Here is a 22,638-nt window from a genome sequence, read left to right on the forward strand (position 1 = left end):
GTCCACTTTCGCTTGATGATACAAACGTTTTGAGAAATAGGGAGAAGAGCAAAGTCAGAAAGAAAGAATTAAGCCTAGAATGATATTATGGAGATAGAATTTATTCTTGGCTTTTGATTCCACACAGTTTCTTCATTGTCAGAAATTGTCAATACCCAGGTAATGCCTTTGCCTTCATGACCTAGTTTTGTTGTATGGTGTATCTTGGTGACTATTTTATAAAGAATCTAAGGGTTATAGTTGTTGAAATCTGTACAGAATTTGAATAAAGTGTCCCATTATTTCCAAACAGTCTTTTCCAACCTGAAGTGTAAGATTTGTCAGCTAGCCCCTTATGATGGAGTGCACTGTCTCTTTTTTAAACTATTACGCGTGTTGTAGGAAGAATTACCTTTGCCTGAATGATTTACAGCAGATTTATTTTTTAGTATAATTTCCTTGAAAATATATACTAATTGAGATTTAAATTAAGAAACTTAAGTGTGACTTTCATGATATGAGTTTGTCATTTATTTTAAGCTTCATTGGTTTCAGGAGTCGACCCCTGCTATTTGGGAACTCCAGATTCGCAGATTTCCCAATGGACCTCATGGATCCATTACAGTATCTACTGGAAATTCGCGTATTAGTGCTATTTTTCTATGAGAAATGACTGAATTTCCATATCAGTTTCATGCACTTTTTCTGATAAAACTATAAAAAAAAACAGGAAGTTTTAAGCATTTTTAGTGGGTTTTTCTTGAGTTTGAATTAACAAAATAGGGCATGATACAGGGGAGTCCCCTGTATCATGCAAATACAGAAATATAATTGCCACAAAAGGAAAAATGACACAAATGATGTTATTAAAAAAAAGTTTGCAAGTTTTGTGTTTATATGTAACATGTGCATTTGAGAGAGAAATGAAAGCATTTATTATAAAGTACAAGAGATAATAAGAGGATTGAGAAAGAGAGAGGAAAAGCAGGCAAAATTTGTGGTTACTGTGAAAGTGGTTGTACTATAATATTTAAGGTTAAAGTAAGAGAGAGACAGACAGACAGACAGACAGACAGGCAGAGAGAGAGACGAGAGAGAGAGAGAGAGAGAGAGAGAGAGAGAACATACAAAAATTGAAGTAAGAGCTTGCATTAAAAGAGAAAATATATGAAGAAAATGGGCCAAGTGAATAAGTATTATGAATTGGTGTATCAACAAAGGTGGTCAGACACTAAAGATGTATGACTTGCAATAATAATAGTAATATACAAAATAATGATTAAATTTGGAAAATTGAACTACTACTACAGTATTGTTGATAATTCATCACCAAGATGAAGTCATATTTCCCAAGTTCTACTTAAAACCTTTTAAAAGTTGCCTTTTAGATATTTTTGTTGACCTCATAATATGCACAGGTATTTAGAATGCAAAGGGTAATGAACATCAGTATATTTTATTATTTGGCCCTTCCAATAATCATATTCTGGGTGTTGGCAGGTGTGTCACTTTTACTCTTAAGACAACATTTATCTGTTATAGTATTTCTGCATATAGTATTATGTTATTTGTATAATGATCTAAATAGGTTAAGCAAACATGTTTTGACTTGATCATAACATGAAAAACTCTCTACAGATGGAAGATGATGTAGAAGCTTTGTGGACCGAAGTGCTGACATCTGGAAATTGGCAACCCACTCCCATGGATAAGCAAGCACCTGAAATAGATACCCAGCTCAAGCAGATTCCAGTCAAAGAAAAGCATGCGTCTTGTCCTGCCAAAGAAACACAAGATAGTGGTCCACAACTGTCCATAAAAGAGACTTTTTCCAAAAAGTTGCCATCCATTACCATCACAGAAATCCCACGTCAGCGTCAGCTGAGTGACTTTATTCCGACAGATGTCCCCTCTTTGAGAACCCAGTATGAAAGTCGAATGGGAGCAGTGATGCCCTTCTCTTGTCCTCACTGCTCTTACACTGGAATGCGAAAAGACCTGTTAAAGCTTCATGTTTTGACCCACACCGGAGAGAATCCATTTTTCTGCCCTTACTGCTCATACCAGGCCCCTTACATAGACCTGTTAGAAGAGCACGTTCATGTCCATACTGGTGTACAGCCATATCACTGCCCCTACTGTCCCCTTAACTCTCATGAACGAAGTGACTTGCAAAGCCACCTTTCCACACATGTGAAAGAAAAGCCTTTTGTATGTACAGAGTGTCCTTTCCGTGCCACGCAGAAATTACTCTTAGACTTACATGCGCAGATTCACAGTGAGACCGAAAACCCCAGTGATTAATTGATAAGCATTGCTGTAGTTGAGTTTGATTACAAGATTAATCAATAAAGAAAAATAAAATTAGATATTTTGTTGCTTGTTATATGTATTTCAGTTAAAAAAAAGTAATGGAAGTTTTACATTTTTGTTGGAGGTCTTAAAAATGTAAGGCTAGAAATTCTCCATTCCCTGAATACGGTACTCAGAATTTTTTCCACTCTTCAAGAGATTAAGTAACCTCTGACTGATTTAGAGAGTGAGTCTAGTGAATGTGGTTGTTTACATTTTTTGAGATTAATATCACCCTAATCATAGACACAGTTTAATTGTTTTGACAATTTGCTTTAGGATTTTGCTGTATTAGGACTAAACTCTTCCATAAGGAGGTATGTAAAGTGTACTTGTGTTTATGTTTGAAATGTTTTATATTAATAATCTGCCAGTGTTAATAACGCTGGTCATAGTTTTTATTCTGCTTTACAGCTTGGCGTTGCTTATACTGTTAAGTGGTACTAATCATACTAAGAGTTTTTACATCATATTCTAATACTTTTAGGTGACACTAGTTTTAAGAAATCTGACAAGAAACCATCTATAATTTTTAACGTAAAAACCGGTGTGTTAATACATTCGGGAAAGAAAATATCATAAGGTTTTTTTTTTTCAAACTTAAAAGATTGTCTTTATTTTTTATTAAGTCTTGATAGTTATACGTAGGTTTCATATTCTTAAATTGTCAGATATGTAGTACATACTTTAATTGATTAAATGAAGCAAAAAATTAAAGACTAGGTTCCTTTTGTGAGGAAATGTAAGGTTTTAATAATGATATATATATTTAAATTGCAGGATAGGTAATGTTATTGTAAAATGATGCAACTTATGAAAGTAAATGTGTATTCAGATTTGCACAGCTCATTTTGCCTTGAAAGGCGGCATATCTGTGCATGATTTTTCCCACACTAATCGTAGCTTATTTGATGCTACATTAACCATGTTAAGAAAACAATTATTATTAGTACTAAGATAAGTAGCAACAACTACCTTAAAACAAGAAACCTTTTTAGCATTTCTTCACTATTTTGTGCATCACTTTCATTTTTTTTAAATAATTGTAATTTTGCCCCGTATAATTTTTCATTCTGGGGTTCTTGTCAGGAAGATAAATGTTGGAAGACAAAAACTTTATGGCAAGACTAACCTTAGACAAACAGTCACCCCTTTGATTTAGTGGTGACCTAAATCATTAGTAGGATTCTGAGTTGAATGTGTTTTCCACAGGACTTTGCAAAGGCTGACATAGATCTGAAGTTGAATTAATTTGACTCATGACTTTCACTCTATCCATGAGAGTGCTGATCTTGCTAGTACTGCTATCCTGCAAATCGCTTCATAGGGATTCAGTTAAGAGGATTATTGTTTGGTAAGTTTAATCCTTGAGCGCCCCTTTTGTGCCTTAGGAGTTGCTTAGTGCTAGATTGACTGCCAACTAAACACTGTCTGCTCCTTTTATACTTCCTATAGCATCACAGTTAACATTAGTTGTTGCTACTTGTTGATTGATTGATTGATTGAATGTTCTCAGGCACTGGGGCTGCTACTTGTTGAGTCACAAAGGTGTTTTTTATTTTTGCTTTAAAGTTTTATGATAATATAAATGTTTTAATGTATGCTACAGTATGTCTGAGTAACGTATCTTCCACAATTGAAAAGATGGTGTTTGCACTTTATGGTTGGGACTCTTGCCTCACCAGTAGTAGTTGGTCTTGTGTTCGATTCTTAAGTGACCTGAAACACTGTGGGCGCACTCCTTTGAGTCCCATGTGCCTCTGATGACCTAAGCAATACATTGTGTACCTGGTAGTTATTGGACTCGGATGGGTTGTAACCATTGCAGAAAAGAGAATGAGGATAGTATTAGCATCTCAAAAGACTTCTAGAGTCACCCTGTAAGGGGAAAGACTTGTGATGTACAAAGGGTATAAATTGCCCTACAATGTCTAATATAAAGAAATTGCACTGCATAATCATCATATATGATTTATATAGTACATATACGTATAGTATATTTGTAAATATGTATACAGTCTTATCAACATTCATAACATGCACACACTTGTGGAACAAGTCATATTGACGTCTGTGTGGCCTAGCAAGCTTTTACAGAGCAAATCGCAAACATGTGGAAAACAAGAAATGAAAGTGAAAAGATTTAGTACATACACGTTCATTAATAAACAAGAATTTTTAAACAAGTGAAGAAAATGACTTAAGTAATATTCAAGTTTTTAAGGTAGTAATAGAGCCTCTTGAATCTAAGATCATCAGCATCCAGAATGTTGCCTGGAGAACTCTTCTACATCTTTGCAGTTGCAGTGAAATGAAAGGGAGCCACCCCTTCAGGCATTCATAAAGGTCGCTGGCAAACTGCTGACATCTAGACAGTAGCGCAAAGCATGTAGAGCACGTGATATGAGCACCATATAAATGATAAAGAGAATGAAGTTCATGTTGCATTATTCAAGCTTTCAAAAAGCAAAGTGATGAACAGAACCGAGTGGCTTGTGCCTTTTTGGCTTTAATGGTTATTTTTTACGATAAATATTTTATAGGGGATTTGATCTCTTTCAGTCGAAGCTATTCTTGTCCTCCACATAGATTTAGATTAAAACTAGCTTGTATTGATAATTATTTTAATGATTGAGTTATAGTTTTAACGGTGGCACTTAGGGTAAGAGTCGTGAATTTCTTCTCATTGTTAGATTAGCAGAAAGTTTGCTTAAGTCTTTATGTAATGATGGTCATAACCAAAAGAATACTGTTGTGAATTGGCTTGATCTATTATTGTGCTTCACGTCACATTTTGTTCACAGAGGGAATTCGTATTTTCCACAATGTTCTTCTGTTTCTGCAAAGTATAACTGTTATTGGGCTTTATTTCTTGAATTAGGAAAATAGAAGGATTAAAAGTATGAATTTTTGTGAACTAGATGTGTCTTAGGATAAGAGTACAGTATTTACCTACTAAAATACTGTAATTAAAAATTTATATATATATGTATATTATTATATATATATATATATATATATATATATATATATATATATATATATAAATATCTTGCATTGTGCCTTGTTAAAGTATAGTTATAGTCTAAAACTCCTTTAATAATAAGTGTGTTCATCCTCTTTTATTATAGTATTGAGTGGTTAAGGAAATCAAACTTAGTAATAAATACAGTACAGTAAGTTAGTTTAAGGGATATTGTTTGTAAAACTTTAAATTTTTCTTCCAGTTTTTTTTTAATTATTTTATTGCCATTAGAGGAGTTTAGTTTATGTGTCAAACTTTAAAATTTTTCTTCCAGCTTTTTAAAAATTATTTTATTGCCCTTAGAGGAGTTTAGTATATGTATTCTTTAATTGCTTACTGATTAGGCTTTGCAATATATGAAACCTTTTTTTATGGCAGCAGTACATAGAACTTTTCTGGGAGGGAAGTAATAGTCCCCAATCCCAAAAACCCAAGAATGGGGCTTAGGTTTTTCTTTTTTCACTTATTAACCTAAGTTTGTAATAGTATAGATTCTATCATTGATCATTTTGAATCTACAGTAGTACTATAAGAAAGCAAAATCTATCCCCAAAGACATCATCTTTAAGTCTTACAGGATTATGAAAGCCCTGTACAACCAGGTCGCCAATAACCGAGGCTACTGATTACGTACTGGTAAATTATATGGGCTTGATGTAGTAAGTAGTGGGGAGTGTTTGATAAACCATTTGACCATAATAATGCAGTAATCAGCGATACCACCAGAATTACGATAAGCTCTCTTTCCAAAGTCAGTGTTGCTTTGACTGTGCATTAAGTAACCAAAGTAGTGCAGCAGTAAGACCTAAGAACTGTTAAGAAATAAATTGTATTTTCTCAACAGACCACTGCATAATTTTGTCCTACTTGTGGTATGATTTGCAAATGTTCATGTGGAAGCGCTTAAGCCTTTGAAACTTTTAACAAAAGTTAGGCTTCAAAATTCTGGTTTTAGATTTCATGAAGGTTTGGCATTGTACACCAAATGTTAGTGAGTATATTTCTTAATAATACAAATAAAAACAATATTATATTATAGAGGACTAGTGAAAATTCTAAAGTCCTATTGGATTTCATTGATAAATTTTTTTTCTATTTTTTTCTCATTATATCTGCATAAAATAATTTATCATAATTTAGCTTTGCCTTGAAGTAGATTAGTTTAAAATTAGTGATCCCGGTTTTCATTTGCCATCACGTTATCCTTCTGTTTGCATAATTCACATTTTTCCATTTACTGTTGACCTGTAACATTTATATATGTAATCTAGTAACATTTCACAGTTCAAAATGTAGTGCCTTGGGTTGTGTGGAATAAAAGATCAAAATTATAAGGAGATGTGATGCAAGAATGTAACACTATGCAATAAACATTTATAAGATCGCACAAGTATTATTATAGTTCGAATCCTTTAAAGTCACACGTTTGAAAGGAATTCCTAAGAAAATACAAATGGACACGGAGCCCACTTTGTAGAGGCTACTAGAGCTCATTGTAGTCATTTCTGTAATTAAAAATGAAGATGTGGGATCCTCTTTCAGAATATGTGGGGTTACAGTCCCTTATAGATATGGTAAGTTATTGGAAAGAATTTGTTAAGTTATTGGAAAGAAGAATTTTTTAAAGTTTGCAATTTGATGAACTGTATTATACATACAGTGGGGTCCCCTTTATTCGTGTTCTCCGGATTCACGGACTCATACATTCATGGATTTCTCTCTGGAACATATCCCCCATTTATTCGCAGCAAATTTACCTATTTGCGGCATTTTTCTATGAGAAATATCAAAACATTCCCCTTTTTTTATTAATTTCATCATGAAATGCACTTTTTGTCATAAACTATTAAAAAAAGGTATAAATTTTTTTGTGGGTTTTTCTCGAGTTTTAACTAACAAAATACATATGACAAATTTTCTAAGACAATTTGTATTTTTCATAGCTACAAACCTTCGGTCTTAACAATAGGATAATATCTAGCGCCTAGCTGGATCGGGTTAAAGCACAGATGAAAGCAAGGAATCTTGTGAGATCTGGCAACGCGTGCATATATCGGGTGAAGAGTGGTCAAGGACCGTGCACCCACGCCACAGGGTGGGTCTTTCTGAAAACCGCCTGGGCGGGAGTTGTGGTTGTAGTGGTTCCAACTACTCGCAGGTTCTAACTATATTTGGAAGGGGGATCTGGTATGCATCCCCTACGAATACAGGGGGAACCGCTGTACTACCACAGCAACAACTACTAGACCAGCATATATGCTAATAAATGGATGGGTGATTTTGGTAATGAATCCCGCTAAATATCAAAACCACATGTAGTATGGACAGGAACACTTCACACTCTCAAAAACAGTGGCTGCAAATGTTTGCATTAGAATACCTTGATTATATTACCCAGTATTAATGGAAAGGAATACCATAGTACTTACATTACAATCCACATGAAATATTATGTTCAGTAAGTAGTGTTCATCTTCAAGTATAATGAAACAATCTTATATGAGCCATGATACCAGAAACCTGTTCTTTACATTTATAACTTGATGATGGTATAGAAATATAATCTGCTGATTGGTTATGCTATACATACACTGCCTTGTTAATATTCTTTTTGTCTGATTTTTTTCTTTTATTAACAAAGAATTGGAGGTAAATCTTTGCAGGTAAATCTTTGCAAAAAAAATAACTAATATAACATTTGGTCATATCACAATAAGACTTTGTAAATGTCTGAAATAAATTGAACTAACATTAGCCCTCCTAGCCACTGTTATTGCTTAGATTACCTCCTAAAATTCCAGTACTATCTCTTTGTGCTTGTTTAAAAAATAAGTACTTGTCCGCAGGGTGGCCAGACATCTCACCAGTTATGGACATCCAGCAGGAATACCCACCAATTCCCCTCCCACCAGTCATACGGCACTGTCCACCAGTGTCCACACTGTGACTACAGTGATGTGAATATCGAAGCACTGAAGATCCACATCAGGAACCATCCAGGAGAGAAAATGTTTTACTGCTTGTATTGTCCTTATAAATCTGTCAGGAAAGACACATTTAACGAGCACCTCAATACCCACACAGGTTCAAAGCCTTACTCGTGCCCCTACTGCCCCTACACTTCATCCCATCGATGGGTGTTGAAGTGCCACATCCGGGTGCACACTGGGGAAAAGCCTTATGCCTGTCCCTACTGTAATTATCGGGCTAGCCAAAAGAGTTGTTTGAATACACACATGAAGACACACAAGTGATAATGGAGTCGAAATGGACACTATGCAATGAGCTTTGCTCAACAGCGGGCATAAGTTATTGAAACTGTTGGAATGTGGACCTGTTAACTGGATATTAAATGTAGCTCTGTCAAAGTTCTTTTCATGAGATTTCCATGCATGTCTGACCAAAAATTTGGTTTTCTTAAAGGAGAGCAAAGTTCAATTCTGGCATAATAATTATATAATTCTAAGGAGGCTTCTGATTTAAGGAACTAAAACTTCTCTTGATACTAGTTCTATATAGATCCTTAAGAACATCAGCTTTTATGTACATCTTGTCTTGAAAATCAGACCTGTATCCCGAGAATCCAATTGAGTGGTCAGTCCAGGAAGAATTGTCATTAGAAGAAAAGCTGCCTCTTGTATCATAAGAGACTTTTAGGGATATGTATTTGCATGAAATTATTTCTGTACTACAACTTCAGTTACCATCATAAATTCAAAAAAAGATTCAGCATCCACCTGGAAAATCATTTCAGCATCTAACTTTTTATTGTATGTACTATATTATCGTTTACGAGAAAAGATATTTCTTCACTATAATATCCTTCAAGGCACTCGCCTACCAAGAGAATTTTCGCCACTAGTTTTTAAAACATTAGCTCCGCTGTTCTCTCATTAAATTCATAAGATTTTAATTCAAATTACTCATCATAACCAGGTTATTTGTTTCAACAATAGGCTTAATAGATCTGAAAGTTGTGCAGGAACTAAATGCCAGCAATTAACAACTGATAGAACTGGGTGGCACTCCATTACAAGCTGAGAGGAGTCATTTTACAGTAGTATTGCTTTATTAATGGGGAAAATGTTGTCATTTAACAAAGGGAAGACCAAAATGAATACTACTATTAATAGAAAATATACATAGGGATTAAATATGTAGATTGTGTGGAATATGCATACCATTTCATCAACCATTCAAAATGTCATTTTTATGTATATTGAATTATGGAAAACTAGAAGCATAAAGAAATTCCGTATCTTAAGGTAAAGTGTTATAATCTCTCAAAGATTAAACAAGGCAGCTGCAAGAAACTCATCTCAAATAGGTTCTGTACAGCTTTGAAAATTTGTGGTGTACAAATACTCTGTAGTGCAAAAGGGGAATACGTATATAGAACCATTGTCAGTTGAGTATGCTGTTGCAAATGGTTCCAAAGTTGCTACAATAAGAAGTAAATAAATATCTTAATCTTTTGAGCTGTTGTAAAAATCTCAGTACTACTTGAGGGTGGTACACAAAAATGAAGAGGCAAACTACTTTTTTTGTCATGTAGCACATACTGTTATTCTATTGTTTTCTGTTAGAATGTGTAAGTAGTATTTATTGTTTTCAACATTAGATCATGAACATACTGCATATTTGTGAATGACTGTGAATATAATTTGACATAGAAATGAAAATGTAATCTACCTTTTAGGTATACGTACTGTATACTGCATCATTAGCATTCTTGTTGCTGCCATAGTTTTGTTTTTATTTACAAAGAATTGGATGTAAATCTAAAAAAAAAAAAAAAATATCACATTTGGTCATCTATTATCATCTTTGGCTTTGTAAATGTCTGAAGTAAGATGAAAATAACATATCAGATCTTTTATGCAACTGTTGTTACTTTTATTTCCTCCTAAAAGTCTACTATCTCACTGTGCTTGGTTAAAAAAGAAGTCCTTGTTTGCAGGGTGGCCAGACATCTCAGCAGATATGGACATCCAGAAGCCATGCTCAACAATTCTTCTCTCACCAGCCACCCGGCACTGTCCACCAGTGTCCGCACTGTGTATACAGCGATGTGAATTTTGAAGCACTGAAGTTCCACATCATGAATCACCCAGGAGAAAAAACATTTTACTGCTTTTTTTGCTCTTATAGGTCTGCCAGGAAGGATACATTTCAAGAGCACCTCAATACCCACACAGGGTCAAAGCCTTATTCCTGCCCTTATTGCCCCTACAGTGCATCTCATCGACTGGTGTTGCGGAATCACGTCCGGACACACACGGGTGAAAAGCCTTATGCGTGTCAGTATTGCAGTTACCGTGCTACCCAAAAAAGCTCTTTGAACACCCACATGAAGACACACAAGTGATAACAGAGATGAAATACATACCATTGTATACAGTAAACTTTCTACAGAACAATAAGTTACTGAAACTGTAGACATATGGAACTGTTATTTAGATATTAAATTTAGTTCTGTCAAAATCTGCATCATTTATCCCTATCAGTGTTTGATGATTAAGATCTTTTTATGACTTTCGTGCATCCCTGACCAAAAAAATAATACATACAGTATTATGATATTCTTAATGGAGACTGAATCTTGAACGAGTTTCTGATCTGAGGAACTAAAGCTTTCGTAATGACACCTGTAATCCAAGAATTCCTTACAGCTGTCAGTACAGGAATATATTGGTTATTAAATGAAAAGCTACTTCCTACACATCAAATAAAGATTTTAAGTGATATCCATGAAATTATTTTGGTAGCTTTATTTACCACCATGTACATATAAATTGAAAAGTATTCAGCTGGAGAAAAAATAATAATTTCAGTATTCAGTGTCTAACTTTACAACCCCTTAACCTTCTTCAAGACACTAACCTACTAAGAGAGTTATCAGAACCAGGTTTTAAAACTGATTAACTTACTGTCACTAAATTCAAAGAACATTTTCCTCAAGTAAATATCCACCAGGCAAAGGAAAGCCTCTCTTTAACACTGGGATTGGGTATTTTAGTGGAAGCTTCAGTTTGTCATATAAAAAATGACACATTTTCTAAGACAATTTGTATTTTTCATAGCTACAAACCTGAGGTCTTAACAATAGGATAATTTCTAGCGCCTAGCTTGATCCGGTTAAAAAGCAGATGAAAGCAAGGAATCTTGTGATATCTGGCAACGCATGTGTAGATCGGGTGAAGAGTGGTCAAACGCCGATCATCTACGCCAGTCTTTTCTTAACCGCCTGGACGAGATATGGGTTTTTTCCTCTCTTGGCCTTTTCCCTGTTCTTTGCCTGTTTCGTTTCCTTTAGTGTGTGTGTGTTTTTTTTTTACCTGGTATTATGGCTTCTTCTGCCTGCTCCTTCTCGACATCAGCGTACAACTATTATTTTTTATTATGTTTTGACCTTTATGGGATCATGGAAAACCAAAGACAAGAAGAAAATTTCATACCTGAAGGTAGAATAAAAGAGACCGCCACCAGGAACCCTTGAACCACACCGTCGACTGCTTATTTCTAACAGCTAATATCCAGATCTGTGAAATATGCAAAAAGTATGACAATATTCTGAAAGGCCTCAGTGCTATTGCGCCTCTTGCTCTGAAGTTATTTGAACTTTGGTCCTCATTTACAGTTATGTACTATAAGTGCTGGTCTGTATAGAATCTTTCAAAACTTATAACGACAGCTGTTGAAAATGCTCCACCCATCATAAGTTGAAATGCGTGCTATATTGGAGACCCCTCTAAAAAGGCTTATAGTAACTGCTTTTTTAATACTAGTTCAAACACTAAATACCCTGTATATCTTAAACTTTCATTCTAAAATACTTTTAATATAACTTTAAAGTCAACTTACAACATTACCCTTAAAAATATATGGCTTCCAACTCTGTGTGAAAACTAATAAATTACCCCCCTATATTCAGGCGTAGACATTTTCTCTCATAATTTTAATTTTAGTTTTGTATTTTGATGTTTATGATACAGTAATTCATCTTTCATTAAGAGAGAGAGAGAGAGAGAGAGAGAAAAAGAGGTGTTGACAGTGAAGTCTAAGTACAGTAGCTGGGGACGGGACATGCCAAGCCGGTTAAACCAGCTGGGGAGGAGAGTATGACCTTGACGGAGTCTAGCATGTAGAATGTTTATGATACAGTAATTCATACATATTTTATTGTAAGAAAAAGAGAGAGAGATTGAACTGAGGTACAGTATGTTTACATTGGTAAGCTGTTTTGTGATTTTGTGGGATTTTTACTTTAACATTTTTTTTATATTTTGCTATGATTAATATTTGCAAATTAGTAAATTATTTTTTTATTATAAAACAACAGTAATTAGCGAATATTGCTTTACGAAAAAACCCGTGAATATTTGTAGATACGTTCCACAGAAATAAACCGCAAATGACTGAATCGACAAATACTGAACTGCGAATAAGCATGGGTAATTGTACACAGTTCGTAGTTATTCCCACATCCGAACAACGTTTTCCAAGGCAAATCTTGAGCTTATACAGAAAGAGTGAATGAAGTAAGTAAAATGTAAAAAGATAAACATATATTCACAAAAAGTAGTATTTCAGGATGTTTTCAATTGTATATATCTAGTCAGGAGGGTTATTTTGTGTCCACTTTCACAGAAGCTGTTGGTTGTGAGAGGTCTTAGATTCATCAGGTCTTTGGCATTAGTATATGAGTGAGATCTTTTGCCCAAGTTTCTGCTTCATAGGGTTTAACAGGATGACAGAAGAAAGGGTCGTCTACCTGTGAAATGGTAACACGTAGTGCATACTTCAACACAAAACATGGGTATATTTTTGAGCTTGAAAAGGGTGCGTATAATTTTAAGCACTGTATTCATAATTTTTATTTGAAAGATGGATGTTTAAGAATAGCGCAATAATTTACCTAATCGATACTACCCTGTACTATAGGGAAGTATACGTACTATGTAATGGTATCCTTTGTTTTGTGCAAAATTGGGAAAAGAGTCATGCCTGTGTGCATCCATGGTGCCAAGAAGTTCCCATTTGTGTGTGCTGTATCTTCTCTGACTTTGCTTGAGAACACTCATCCATTATATCTGTGTGAAATATTTAGAATGTACTTTCACCTTGTCTTGTTCAAGAGACAAACATTGCCAACATAATTTCAGTCTAGTGATGGATGTCTTATATATTTCTTGTCTGCAATACCTATTACATTTCTGTGTACTACTACCTATTGTAAACTACAGATATTTTGTATTAAATTTTTTTTTTTTTACCAATTTGTTAGTAAAGAAGCTAAAGTGTCAGAAAATGTGAGTAACCCATTAACAGTATTCAAGATATTTTATGACTCAAGCACCACTAAAGAAATCTGTAATTGTGGTATTGTTCCACTAAAGAATCGATAAGTGTGGTATTTTTCCTTTTATCATAACCAGTAAGACAAAGACCTCCTCTGCAGGTGGACCAGGATTCCCGATACCAGTGGGGTGGCTGGCCAAGGCCTTCTGAAGAGGCTCAAGACATGACACCAGGGAAGGATCACCACTGCCCCCACTGTGACTACCACACAAGAACTGTGGGGAACCTGAAGCGGCACATAATGAGGCACACTGGAGAGAAACCCTTTTCCTGCTCCCTTTGCTCCTACAAGACCAGGAGGAAAGACAGCCTTAAGGAACACCTGAAGCTCCATACTGGAGAAAAGCCATTTGCCTGTCACATCTGTTCGTACACTGCCACTCACCGAATTTCTCTGAAGAGTCACATGCTTAAGCATATGGAATGAACATCTGTGAGAAGATGGTGTTAAAGTTCACATTTTATGTTAATATTTTCATGCAAAATTAGCAGACCTTTACCTTTGTATGTAATTGAATGCTAGGTGAGAAAAAGTAATTTAAGTCTTGTTGCCTTGGATCTCTGTTCTCATACCATTTTTGGATACTATTGGTCTCTTTATGGTTTGTTTAGGTAAAATAGTTGTGACAGTTGCTGCTTCTGGCTTGAATCTTTTCTGCCTTTTCTGAACTTGATGTTATCTGATCTGTGTTAAGCCCTCTGTTGCTTCTTTTGCAGTCATTGTGAGAGTGTGTGATAGATACTTTTTCATTTTATGACGAGACAGCAAAGAAAGGAAATCCGAAGGCTCAAAGCCAACATAGAATGACAAACTTCTTGCTGAAAATGTTGCCAGGCAGTTCAGTCAAAATTTTTACAAACTCATATTTGAAAGATTTAAGATAGGTTGTCTTAGTTTGGATATAAAGTACTAGATTGTTTGTATGGGTAATTTTTTATTATCCTGTTATCTCACTGTTTCCTCACAATTATACTTACTGTATAACATTAGGGTCGCAGTATGTGGGCGGTTCCTAAAATTTATACATTCATTTATAGACGAGACCCCATGATCAGTCCATTATGAATGGGTTGTTTCTACTCTTGTCATTTTGTATTTATTTTATGGTAATAGTTTAGACAATATCTGAGTTAGTATACTTTGTGGTGTTCCTTTCTGATTCATATGTGTACCATATATTGTATGTGAAAAATTTGTGTATAGCTTTGATACATATTAACCATAAAAAAATGTTATTTTGTTGAAAAGGACAACAGTCATTCTGTGGACACTTATTTTTCCTTATCACAAGAAAGAGTTTTGCATGCTTGCCTTAAATCTGAACACTTCCCCTCCCAAAGGTTTTCAAATATGTAATGAAAAGATTACTTGTGGTTTTGTTTATGCTGAAATGTATATCTTTAAACATGGGATATTGTTTAAAACCTGACCTTTTCTACAGATGGAGTCTAATCTTCACCATTACCAGTGGCTTGAGAGAGGTGGGAGCATTTCCTCTTCAGTCCCAAGGACCCATGTTTGTCCCCACTGCGACTACAGCACACTGGACCCAAGTGTATTCAAGCGACACATGTTTAGGCATACTGGAGAAAAGCCTCTTTCCTGCTCTCTCTGCCCTTACAGGACGGCCAGGAGGGACTGCCTGAAGGCTCACATGAAAGTCCACACAGGAGAAAAACCTTACTCATGCCCTCATTGCTCATATAGGTGTTCTCACAAAGTTTCACTGAAGCTGCACTTACGCAAGCATCCAAATCGTGAGCCCTCTTCTCAGTAAATGCACTGGTGTTGTTTTGTTTAATTTTAGATACACTTCTATTATAGTAGTTCTTTAAGGAGTAGGTACTGTTGATATTTCACTAATTGTAGATTTGGTAAAATCAAATTAGGTATTATAAAAATTGTATTTTTTACTCGAAGTACAGTAATAATGCAACTTCCTATATACTACATATTTATTATACTATGTATACAAAGATTGTAAAACAAAAAATGTTAAAGTATGGTAATAAATTTCTGTCTCCTACCAATCTTTCTGTAGATCCTTTACTATTGATTGTTACATTGTAAAATATTTGGTCAAAAGTTTGACATCTGCAAATAATTATAGGTATCCTCCAAATAATGTACAAAAAAATCATTAGTACAATTATATCAAATCAGAAAGTTTCAAGGAGGTTGATAATCAAGAAGTCACCCACATTATTTTGTTAGCACGGTCATGGTTATTAAGCTTCATAATTTTTTGCACACAATACAACCCATGTGCTACAAATGTCTTCGGTTCAGGTTACATAGTACGTACACTCAAAATCATTGTTGATACGAATTCCAAGGCAAACGAGCAAATCATTTTGATATTCACTCAGTATTCCTCAGTTTCCAACAGTTTTAGCATTTGCTTTAAAATTACATTACTATTGGCACTCAGAGTATGTTGTTATTGTCTCTGATGCTTATAACCATTTTGATATTTTGACCATTTATAGTTGGCCTTGTTGACAAAGTATAACCAAGATTTTAGCTTTGGTAGTTTTATGTTTACTGTCAGTTCGAAGAAAGTTATCTATTTCCAATAACTTACAGTGCAGAAACATTTTTTCCAATGACATGCGACTTAGAGGAATAGCCTTGATGTGTTGACACTTTAAAGATTAATTGTCAAGTACTGATGTCTTGTAAATTTGCGTCTTCTCATTCATTGGAACGTGGCTTGCATTTCATGGTATTTGTAGAGCCTCCAGTTAAGGTTTTCACTTGAAGTACTTGCCCGTTTCAGCTACGAGAAAATGTAACGCACACAAATAAGCTTTAGTACTTATTCTCTTCTGACCTCCCTTGAAAAAACACATTCTTTGCTTCATCAACAGGTAAATACTGATCCTCCTAAATATCAGTGGTGCTTCAAAGAGACAACAATTGGCAGAAACTCTTGAGAGCTATTGCTTTTTTTCCCCACTTATATGTACAATACATTTAATGTTCCAAAAGCATATGTTCACACACTAAGACAATAAGGCTGTTGAGTTTTAGTTCACTCCATTAGAGGGAGAATGATACTGTTTCACGTCAATTAAGAAAGGATTGTGCAGCTCCTCAGTTTTGTGAGAGAGTACCTGCTTGTTCTCATGTTGAGAAGCTTTTGTCAGATCAGCGCCTTTTGCGGAGTTGGCATAAACATTGCGACTTCCCAAGGGAACTCAGCAGATGACAAAGCACATGTGCTGCTGTCACCGACTTGGCAAATGAAAGACCACTTAGCTCTATAGCATAATGTGGTTTTAATTTTACATTTGAGTAGTGCTTCTCTTTGACTACTGATGAACATTGCTTTAATTAATTTAGCCATGCAAGAACACATAACAGGTGATCAAATTTTGTACTCAAAAGCAAAACAAAAGTAAACTGTAAAGTAGTACTTTGTTCAATGTTTATATTTTACACATATGATTTATTGTACTATTAAGTTTAAAATTGTTAAGACCAAGCTTTCTTTACAGGTAGAAGCACCAGACCTCCAGTGGAATAGTGGTGGAGGATGGGTTGTTGGGAAGCCAACAAAGGCTCATCAGTGTCCTTTCTGTCATTACATGACACCGGATTCCGTCAAGCTAAAGAGGCATATATTCACACACACTGGGGAGAAACCCCTTTGCTGTGAGTTTTGCCCTTACAGACATCTAGAAGGGACTCACTCAGTGATCACATGAAAGTTCATACAGGAGAGAAGCCCAACGCTTGTCCTTACTGTCCTTATAGGTGCTCTCGGAAAATTTCCCTGAAACGGCACTTGCTCAGACACATACAACAGTAAATTTGCTTTTAGGAACTTTGAAATGTTTTTCTATGTATTATACACTGCTCCCCCAGACCTGCCTCTCCTATAAGGAATTGATTGATTCAGTTGACTCCCCAGTTGTATTTTTATATGGGTTATGAATGATGCATGTACGTATAGTACTGTACGGGAATAGAAGAAAAAGTTATAACCTCCTGGTAGGAGAGAATACTATACGTACGGCCATTATTTAAGTTTTTCTAGCCGTTACAACATTTGGATTGGTAGTAGTAATGTTTTATATACCCCTCATATTTTATTTCTTATGACTGTATACTGCTAGATTTTGCGAAAGGTTTGTTAAAGGAAATTGCCAGCAGAAGAACTGTTGGAACCACAGGGATTATACTGTTGACATGATCATTTTGATAATTACATTAATACATTAAAAAACAATAAAGTAGGTAATTTAGAACAACATTCTAAGTAACATGGAAGTACAGTACATACTACCTACTTTTGCTGTTCAGTGGATTTGAACTCTGCTGCTTGAAAAGGTAAATTTTTGTTCAGCTTGGAAAGATAGCTAGCACTACCCAGTGAAAATAATCCACAAATTACAAGAAAATTTAAATTCTGGGGAAATTACAGGAAAAACTTGACTCATGTAACAATTAAATTTTAAGGTGTATCCCTTTATACTGAATACATACTATACTCTGTTTTTTTTCATCTGTCCATCCGCCTGTGGTGTTTTTGTATGGCAACACTGCGTCCGGGGCTTTCGATAGTCACATTCAACTTACATTCAACAATAATAACAATATCCTATTTCGAATATTAACGGTGTTATTCGCATACAGTAAATTATTAAAACACTTTCCAGTTGCAAATATCCTTTTATTTACCTAAAATATCCTTTTATTTACCTAAAACTTACAGATATCCAGATATCCTTTTATTTACCTAAAACTTACACATAGCGTAACTATCTAAAGCCCGAGACGCAGTGTTACCATACAAAAACACCACAGGCGGATGGACAGATGGAAAAAAACAGAGTATAGGTATTGTATCTACTTATAGAAATGTCGGAGGGCAAAAGTGAAAGGAAAATTTGTTAGTATTTTTATTTTAGAGGGTATCCTTAATTTTCCTGTTAAGGAATGTCTACGAGTTATGGCGCCACCAACTTACGGCGATTTGATATTACAACACTTTTTCAGCGCCGTTAACACCATTTTTTAGCGCTGTAACTTGATGTTGCATCAAGTTATGGTGATGTAAGTGCCATTGAGCATCAAGTTAACAGCACTTATGACGTTGTAACATCAAGTTTTGGTGCCATAACGCAAGTTACAGCACCATGAGCACTGTTAAAGTGCTGTTAATGGTGAAAAACTTACTTAGTTAGGGCGGAAATCAACCTACAGCTTGGCGCTGGAACAGATCCCCTTTTACTCACGAAGTGTGTGCTATTCAGGTTCTAGTATTCTTGGTGATGTATGTATATGAAATAATGAAAGTTTAATTTGAATTACTTCTTAAATATAAGGTACAGACAGGATTTTCACTATAAATTTGGGGGTGGGTAATGTATGAAAATATTTCAATGAAAATGAGCTTGAATGATACCAGTTAGGGTCCACAGTATGTGGTATGTACTAGTATACTGTATTTGGACCTTGCTGTGATTAGCCTTTAATATTTTGGGTGGGTAATTTACAAGTTTTGTTTGTTCTCAGTACTGTTTGAATAAAATTTTTGGAAATTTGACTGTTAGTCTTGAATGTAACCCTATAATTTCCTGTAGTAAAAATTAAAGACAAATCATATTTGGATTCCGTTTCTTGTTTTTGTGCTTTATTGATTACAATACAGGCAGTCCCCAGTTAACGGCGGACTTGGTTGGTGGTGATCTGGGTGCCATAACGGGCCAGATTTCGGTTATCAGCGCCATAAAGTGCCAATAATAGAGTTATGGCACCACAACATACCTAACAGAGGCACCATTAACTGAAATTTGGTGCCATAAATCAATGAGTGTCAGTTAATGGTGGTTTTCACTGATCAGCACTCCGCCGAGAGCGAAACTTCTGCCGATAACCATGGACTGCCTGTAATGGAAATGCTGTAATTGAGGAAGAGGATCTTCTTTCTTTTATAGTAACTTACCACTTGTTTCACACAACCCATTTAAATACAAAGCCATTTCTCACCAAATTTGCATCTCTTGGAATCCAGAAGATTCCCAATGTGCATACTACTTACGCGAACTTCACCTCCTTGTTTCATTGTTTCCTAGAATTTTCTGGCTAGCAACACAGCAAAATTTCATGTTTTAGATTCATCTGTACTAAGCTGAAACTTACACCCAAATATTGTGATGTTCTTTTTGTCACAGTAGTAATCATTATTTCTTAGGAATATTTTGGAACTCTAATGGAAGTGAGAAACAAAAAAATCTGCAGCAGGGTATTCCACTGGTCCCTCCTGTACCAGACTCTTCGATGCCATGTTGCATGGGTAGGGCATTCAGCAATTGAATGATAGTACTATACCTTTAGCATTAAAAATTGACCAATTCAGTGTTTGTCAACATTATCAAATCCATCTAGGTACAGTTGGAAAGAATCATACTACTTAAGAATAAACCTTTCTGAACAGTCCTTTGTACTACCCTTAATTTTCCAGCCTTGAATTCTCCTACCTTAGACTATATGCATTACTGAAAAATTTCTTGTAGCGAGTAATGGTAACAAGTAACAAGCTATCATTCACATAACGTCTTCTTTAGAATAATATAAAGAACCTCTAAATGCAAAATTCAGTAGAACATGCTACTTAATGAGTTTTTTAATCTCTTGCATGCAGAACAAAAAAAGAAGAAAGAAAATCATTGGAATGTAAACCAAAACATTGTACATACAGGTCACTCTCATTAAGATAGGGGTTGAAAAAAAGAACTCCAAAAATAGAAAAATAAACTTATAACATTTTTATGTGAGTCATACATAACACTAAGACACCCTTATCATTAGACGCATGAAACACTTATCTGTATAATATTTAAATCAAATAAGAGAGGACTACCTTCTTCAGCAAACTTTCAAATACTACTGCATAAAGAACAGTGATGCCTATCCTCAAAGCACTCAGAAAGGAAATATTTTATTTAATTCCCCAAGCCTAAGGGGAAAGACCAGATACATATTCCAAAGATTGGTATTGAACACTTGTTGGAAAGCTATAAACAAGATTATTTGAGAGTCAAAGAATATAGTATTTAGAAAAGTAAATATTTTTCATTACAAGGCAGTTTTATGGAAACTTATTACTGCAGCAATTTTACCGAAAACTTGCAAAGAATGTAACTGTAAGGCTACAAAGATCCTCATGAAACCTTTATTGGACTGGTGCAATTAGCATATCAATGTGGATGTATAATTGGATTGTTCCGGTTTTTTCCAGACGTATTGGAATTTGGTCAATGCAGTTATTCTGCTTGTATGTGGAAACAAATTTTACTTTCCATGGACTCTACAGTGACGAAAATATGAACTTGTAAACTTCCACGTTTTCCATACATTTAAATTGATGCATAAGTAGTGCTGGTAATTTAGTACCTTAATGATTAGCCTGAAAATGAAAATTGGTACGTATGTAAAAGCCAATTTTGCCATTCTTTCAATTTTCTTTTAACTGAAATCCAATTTATCCACAGATGGATATGAGGAGTGCCCCATTTTGGACTCCCGGAATAAGAGGCGAAGATGAGAGAAGAGAATGGTTAGGCGCTGCTCTTAGGAAATCACTGCGCCAGTGTCCTTACTGTGGTTACTCTAATCGCAATTCAGGGAAAGTTAAACGGCACATGTTGAAACACACTGGAGAGAAGCCCTATTCTTGTCCCTATTGCGCCTACAGCACCAGTCGTAAGGAAGTACTGAAAGAACACATTAACTTGCACACTGGAGAAAAGCCTTATTCATGTCCACATTGTTCGTATGCAGCTTCGCAGAGAAGTGCCCTGAATGCCCATATACGGAAGCACAGCTCCTGATGATCAGGAATCACACCCCCCATATAATGGAGTATCATGATGCATTGTGTGACTGACATCTTTTGATTCTCCAAATGCCAATTAGATATTATCATTTGTGGAATTTTGTTTTAGTGATAATTAGCAGATTGCACCAGTGTATGTTATTGGAAGTAAAGATTATTGGATATTGCTTTTGTAGTTGATTACCTTCAGTTGAATTTCAGTCTTGTTATGGAAATACTACGTAGTATGTATATGGGAGAGTTATTGCCTAAACAATAAAAAAAAAAATACTATAACCCACAAGTTTTTAATATAACCAATATTATTAAGCTGAAATGTGTGGATCACAAATGTTGGAACTTTTAACAAACAGGAAGCAATCAAAAGAATACGCCTCACTGAACTATTTTTGACTATGTGAAATAGTTTTTTTGTTTTTTATACAATCAGTATACTGTATTATCTCTTTGCAATTTGATGATGTTGAGGTTATAAATTAATATTTTAGCAACCTAGAGTTAATAAGTCATGAGTAGTTTGTTTGACCAAGAAGATTTATCCTATAGTTAACACCAAAGATTTGGTAGCTATGGAAAATACAAATTGATTAAAAATTTGTCATATTTGGTCAGTTGAACATCTTTCGATCTTTCAAAATTAACTCCAAGTAGATATAGACCAGACTCTTTATTAAACTGCATTCTAGAGTTGCATATGAGGTGGAGCTTTTTGTAATTTGGAGAAATACCATGTATTACATGCCATAAAAGTAAGGCATATCAGCAATACAAACTTGCTAGAAATATGTAAAATTTACTTGTTTTGCTTAAGAAGAGATAGAATCAGCACAATGAAGCCAACAGGTTTGACCCGTATACGTAATCTCCACCGAAAATGTTGTCCATATCAAAATCAATAATTTAGAGCGAGTTTAATGGGGGCAGAAGTAAAAGATTTTGAAATAGGATGTCTGGTGGATTTGTCAAGGTTAGCTTCGTTAGAATGTGTTGCAGTAGAAAGCACATAGATGGAAGACATGATTGATAACAACAAAGTTGTAGGTTGGAACATTACTTTTTAGAATATCATGAGGC

General features: G+C 35.1%; 1 protein-coding gene across 18 annotated transcripts in view; it reads left to right on the top strand.

Annotated features, from left to right (window-relative positions):
• LOC135205696 (zinc finger and BTB domain-containing protein 7C-like) overlaps window positions 1-22,638 on the top strand; it is a 262,909-nt gene that overhangs the window by 167,458 nt on the left and 72,813 nt on the right. For 2 of the 18 annotated variants that reach the window (XM_064236617.1, XM_064236618.1), the window contains exon 6: window positions 1,618-5,275. The exons of 9 other annotated variants lie outside the window; for them this stretch is intronic. In XM_064236617.1, coding sequence (XP_064092687.1) covers window positions 1,618-2,283 — 666 coding nt within the window. In that variant the 3' untranslated portion in view covers window positions 2,284-5,275. Of the gene's footprint in view, window positions 1-1,617; window positions 5,276-8,202; window positions 8,678-10,316; window positions 12,398-13,817; window positions 14,151-15,159; window positions 15,588-17,218; window positions 19,273-21,220; window positions 21,636-22,638 lie in introns of those variants that run through there. 7 more of the 18 variants (XM_064236653.1, XM_064236659.1, XM_064236662.1 and 4 more) reach the window with 7 other exon arrangements.

The sequence above is a fragment of the Macrobrachium nipponense genome, chromosome 24, assembly GCF_015104395.2.
Source record: "Macrobrachium nipponense isolate FS-2020 chromosome 24, ASM1510439v2, whole genome shotgun sequence".
Classification (NCBI taxonomy): Eukaryota; Metazoa; Arthropoda; class Malacostraca; order Decapoda; family Palaemonidae; genus Macrobrachium; species Macrobrachium nipponense.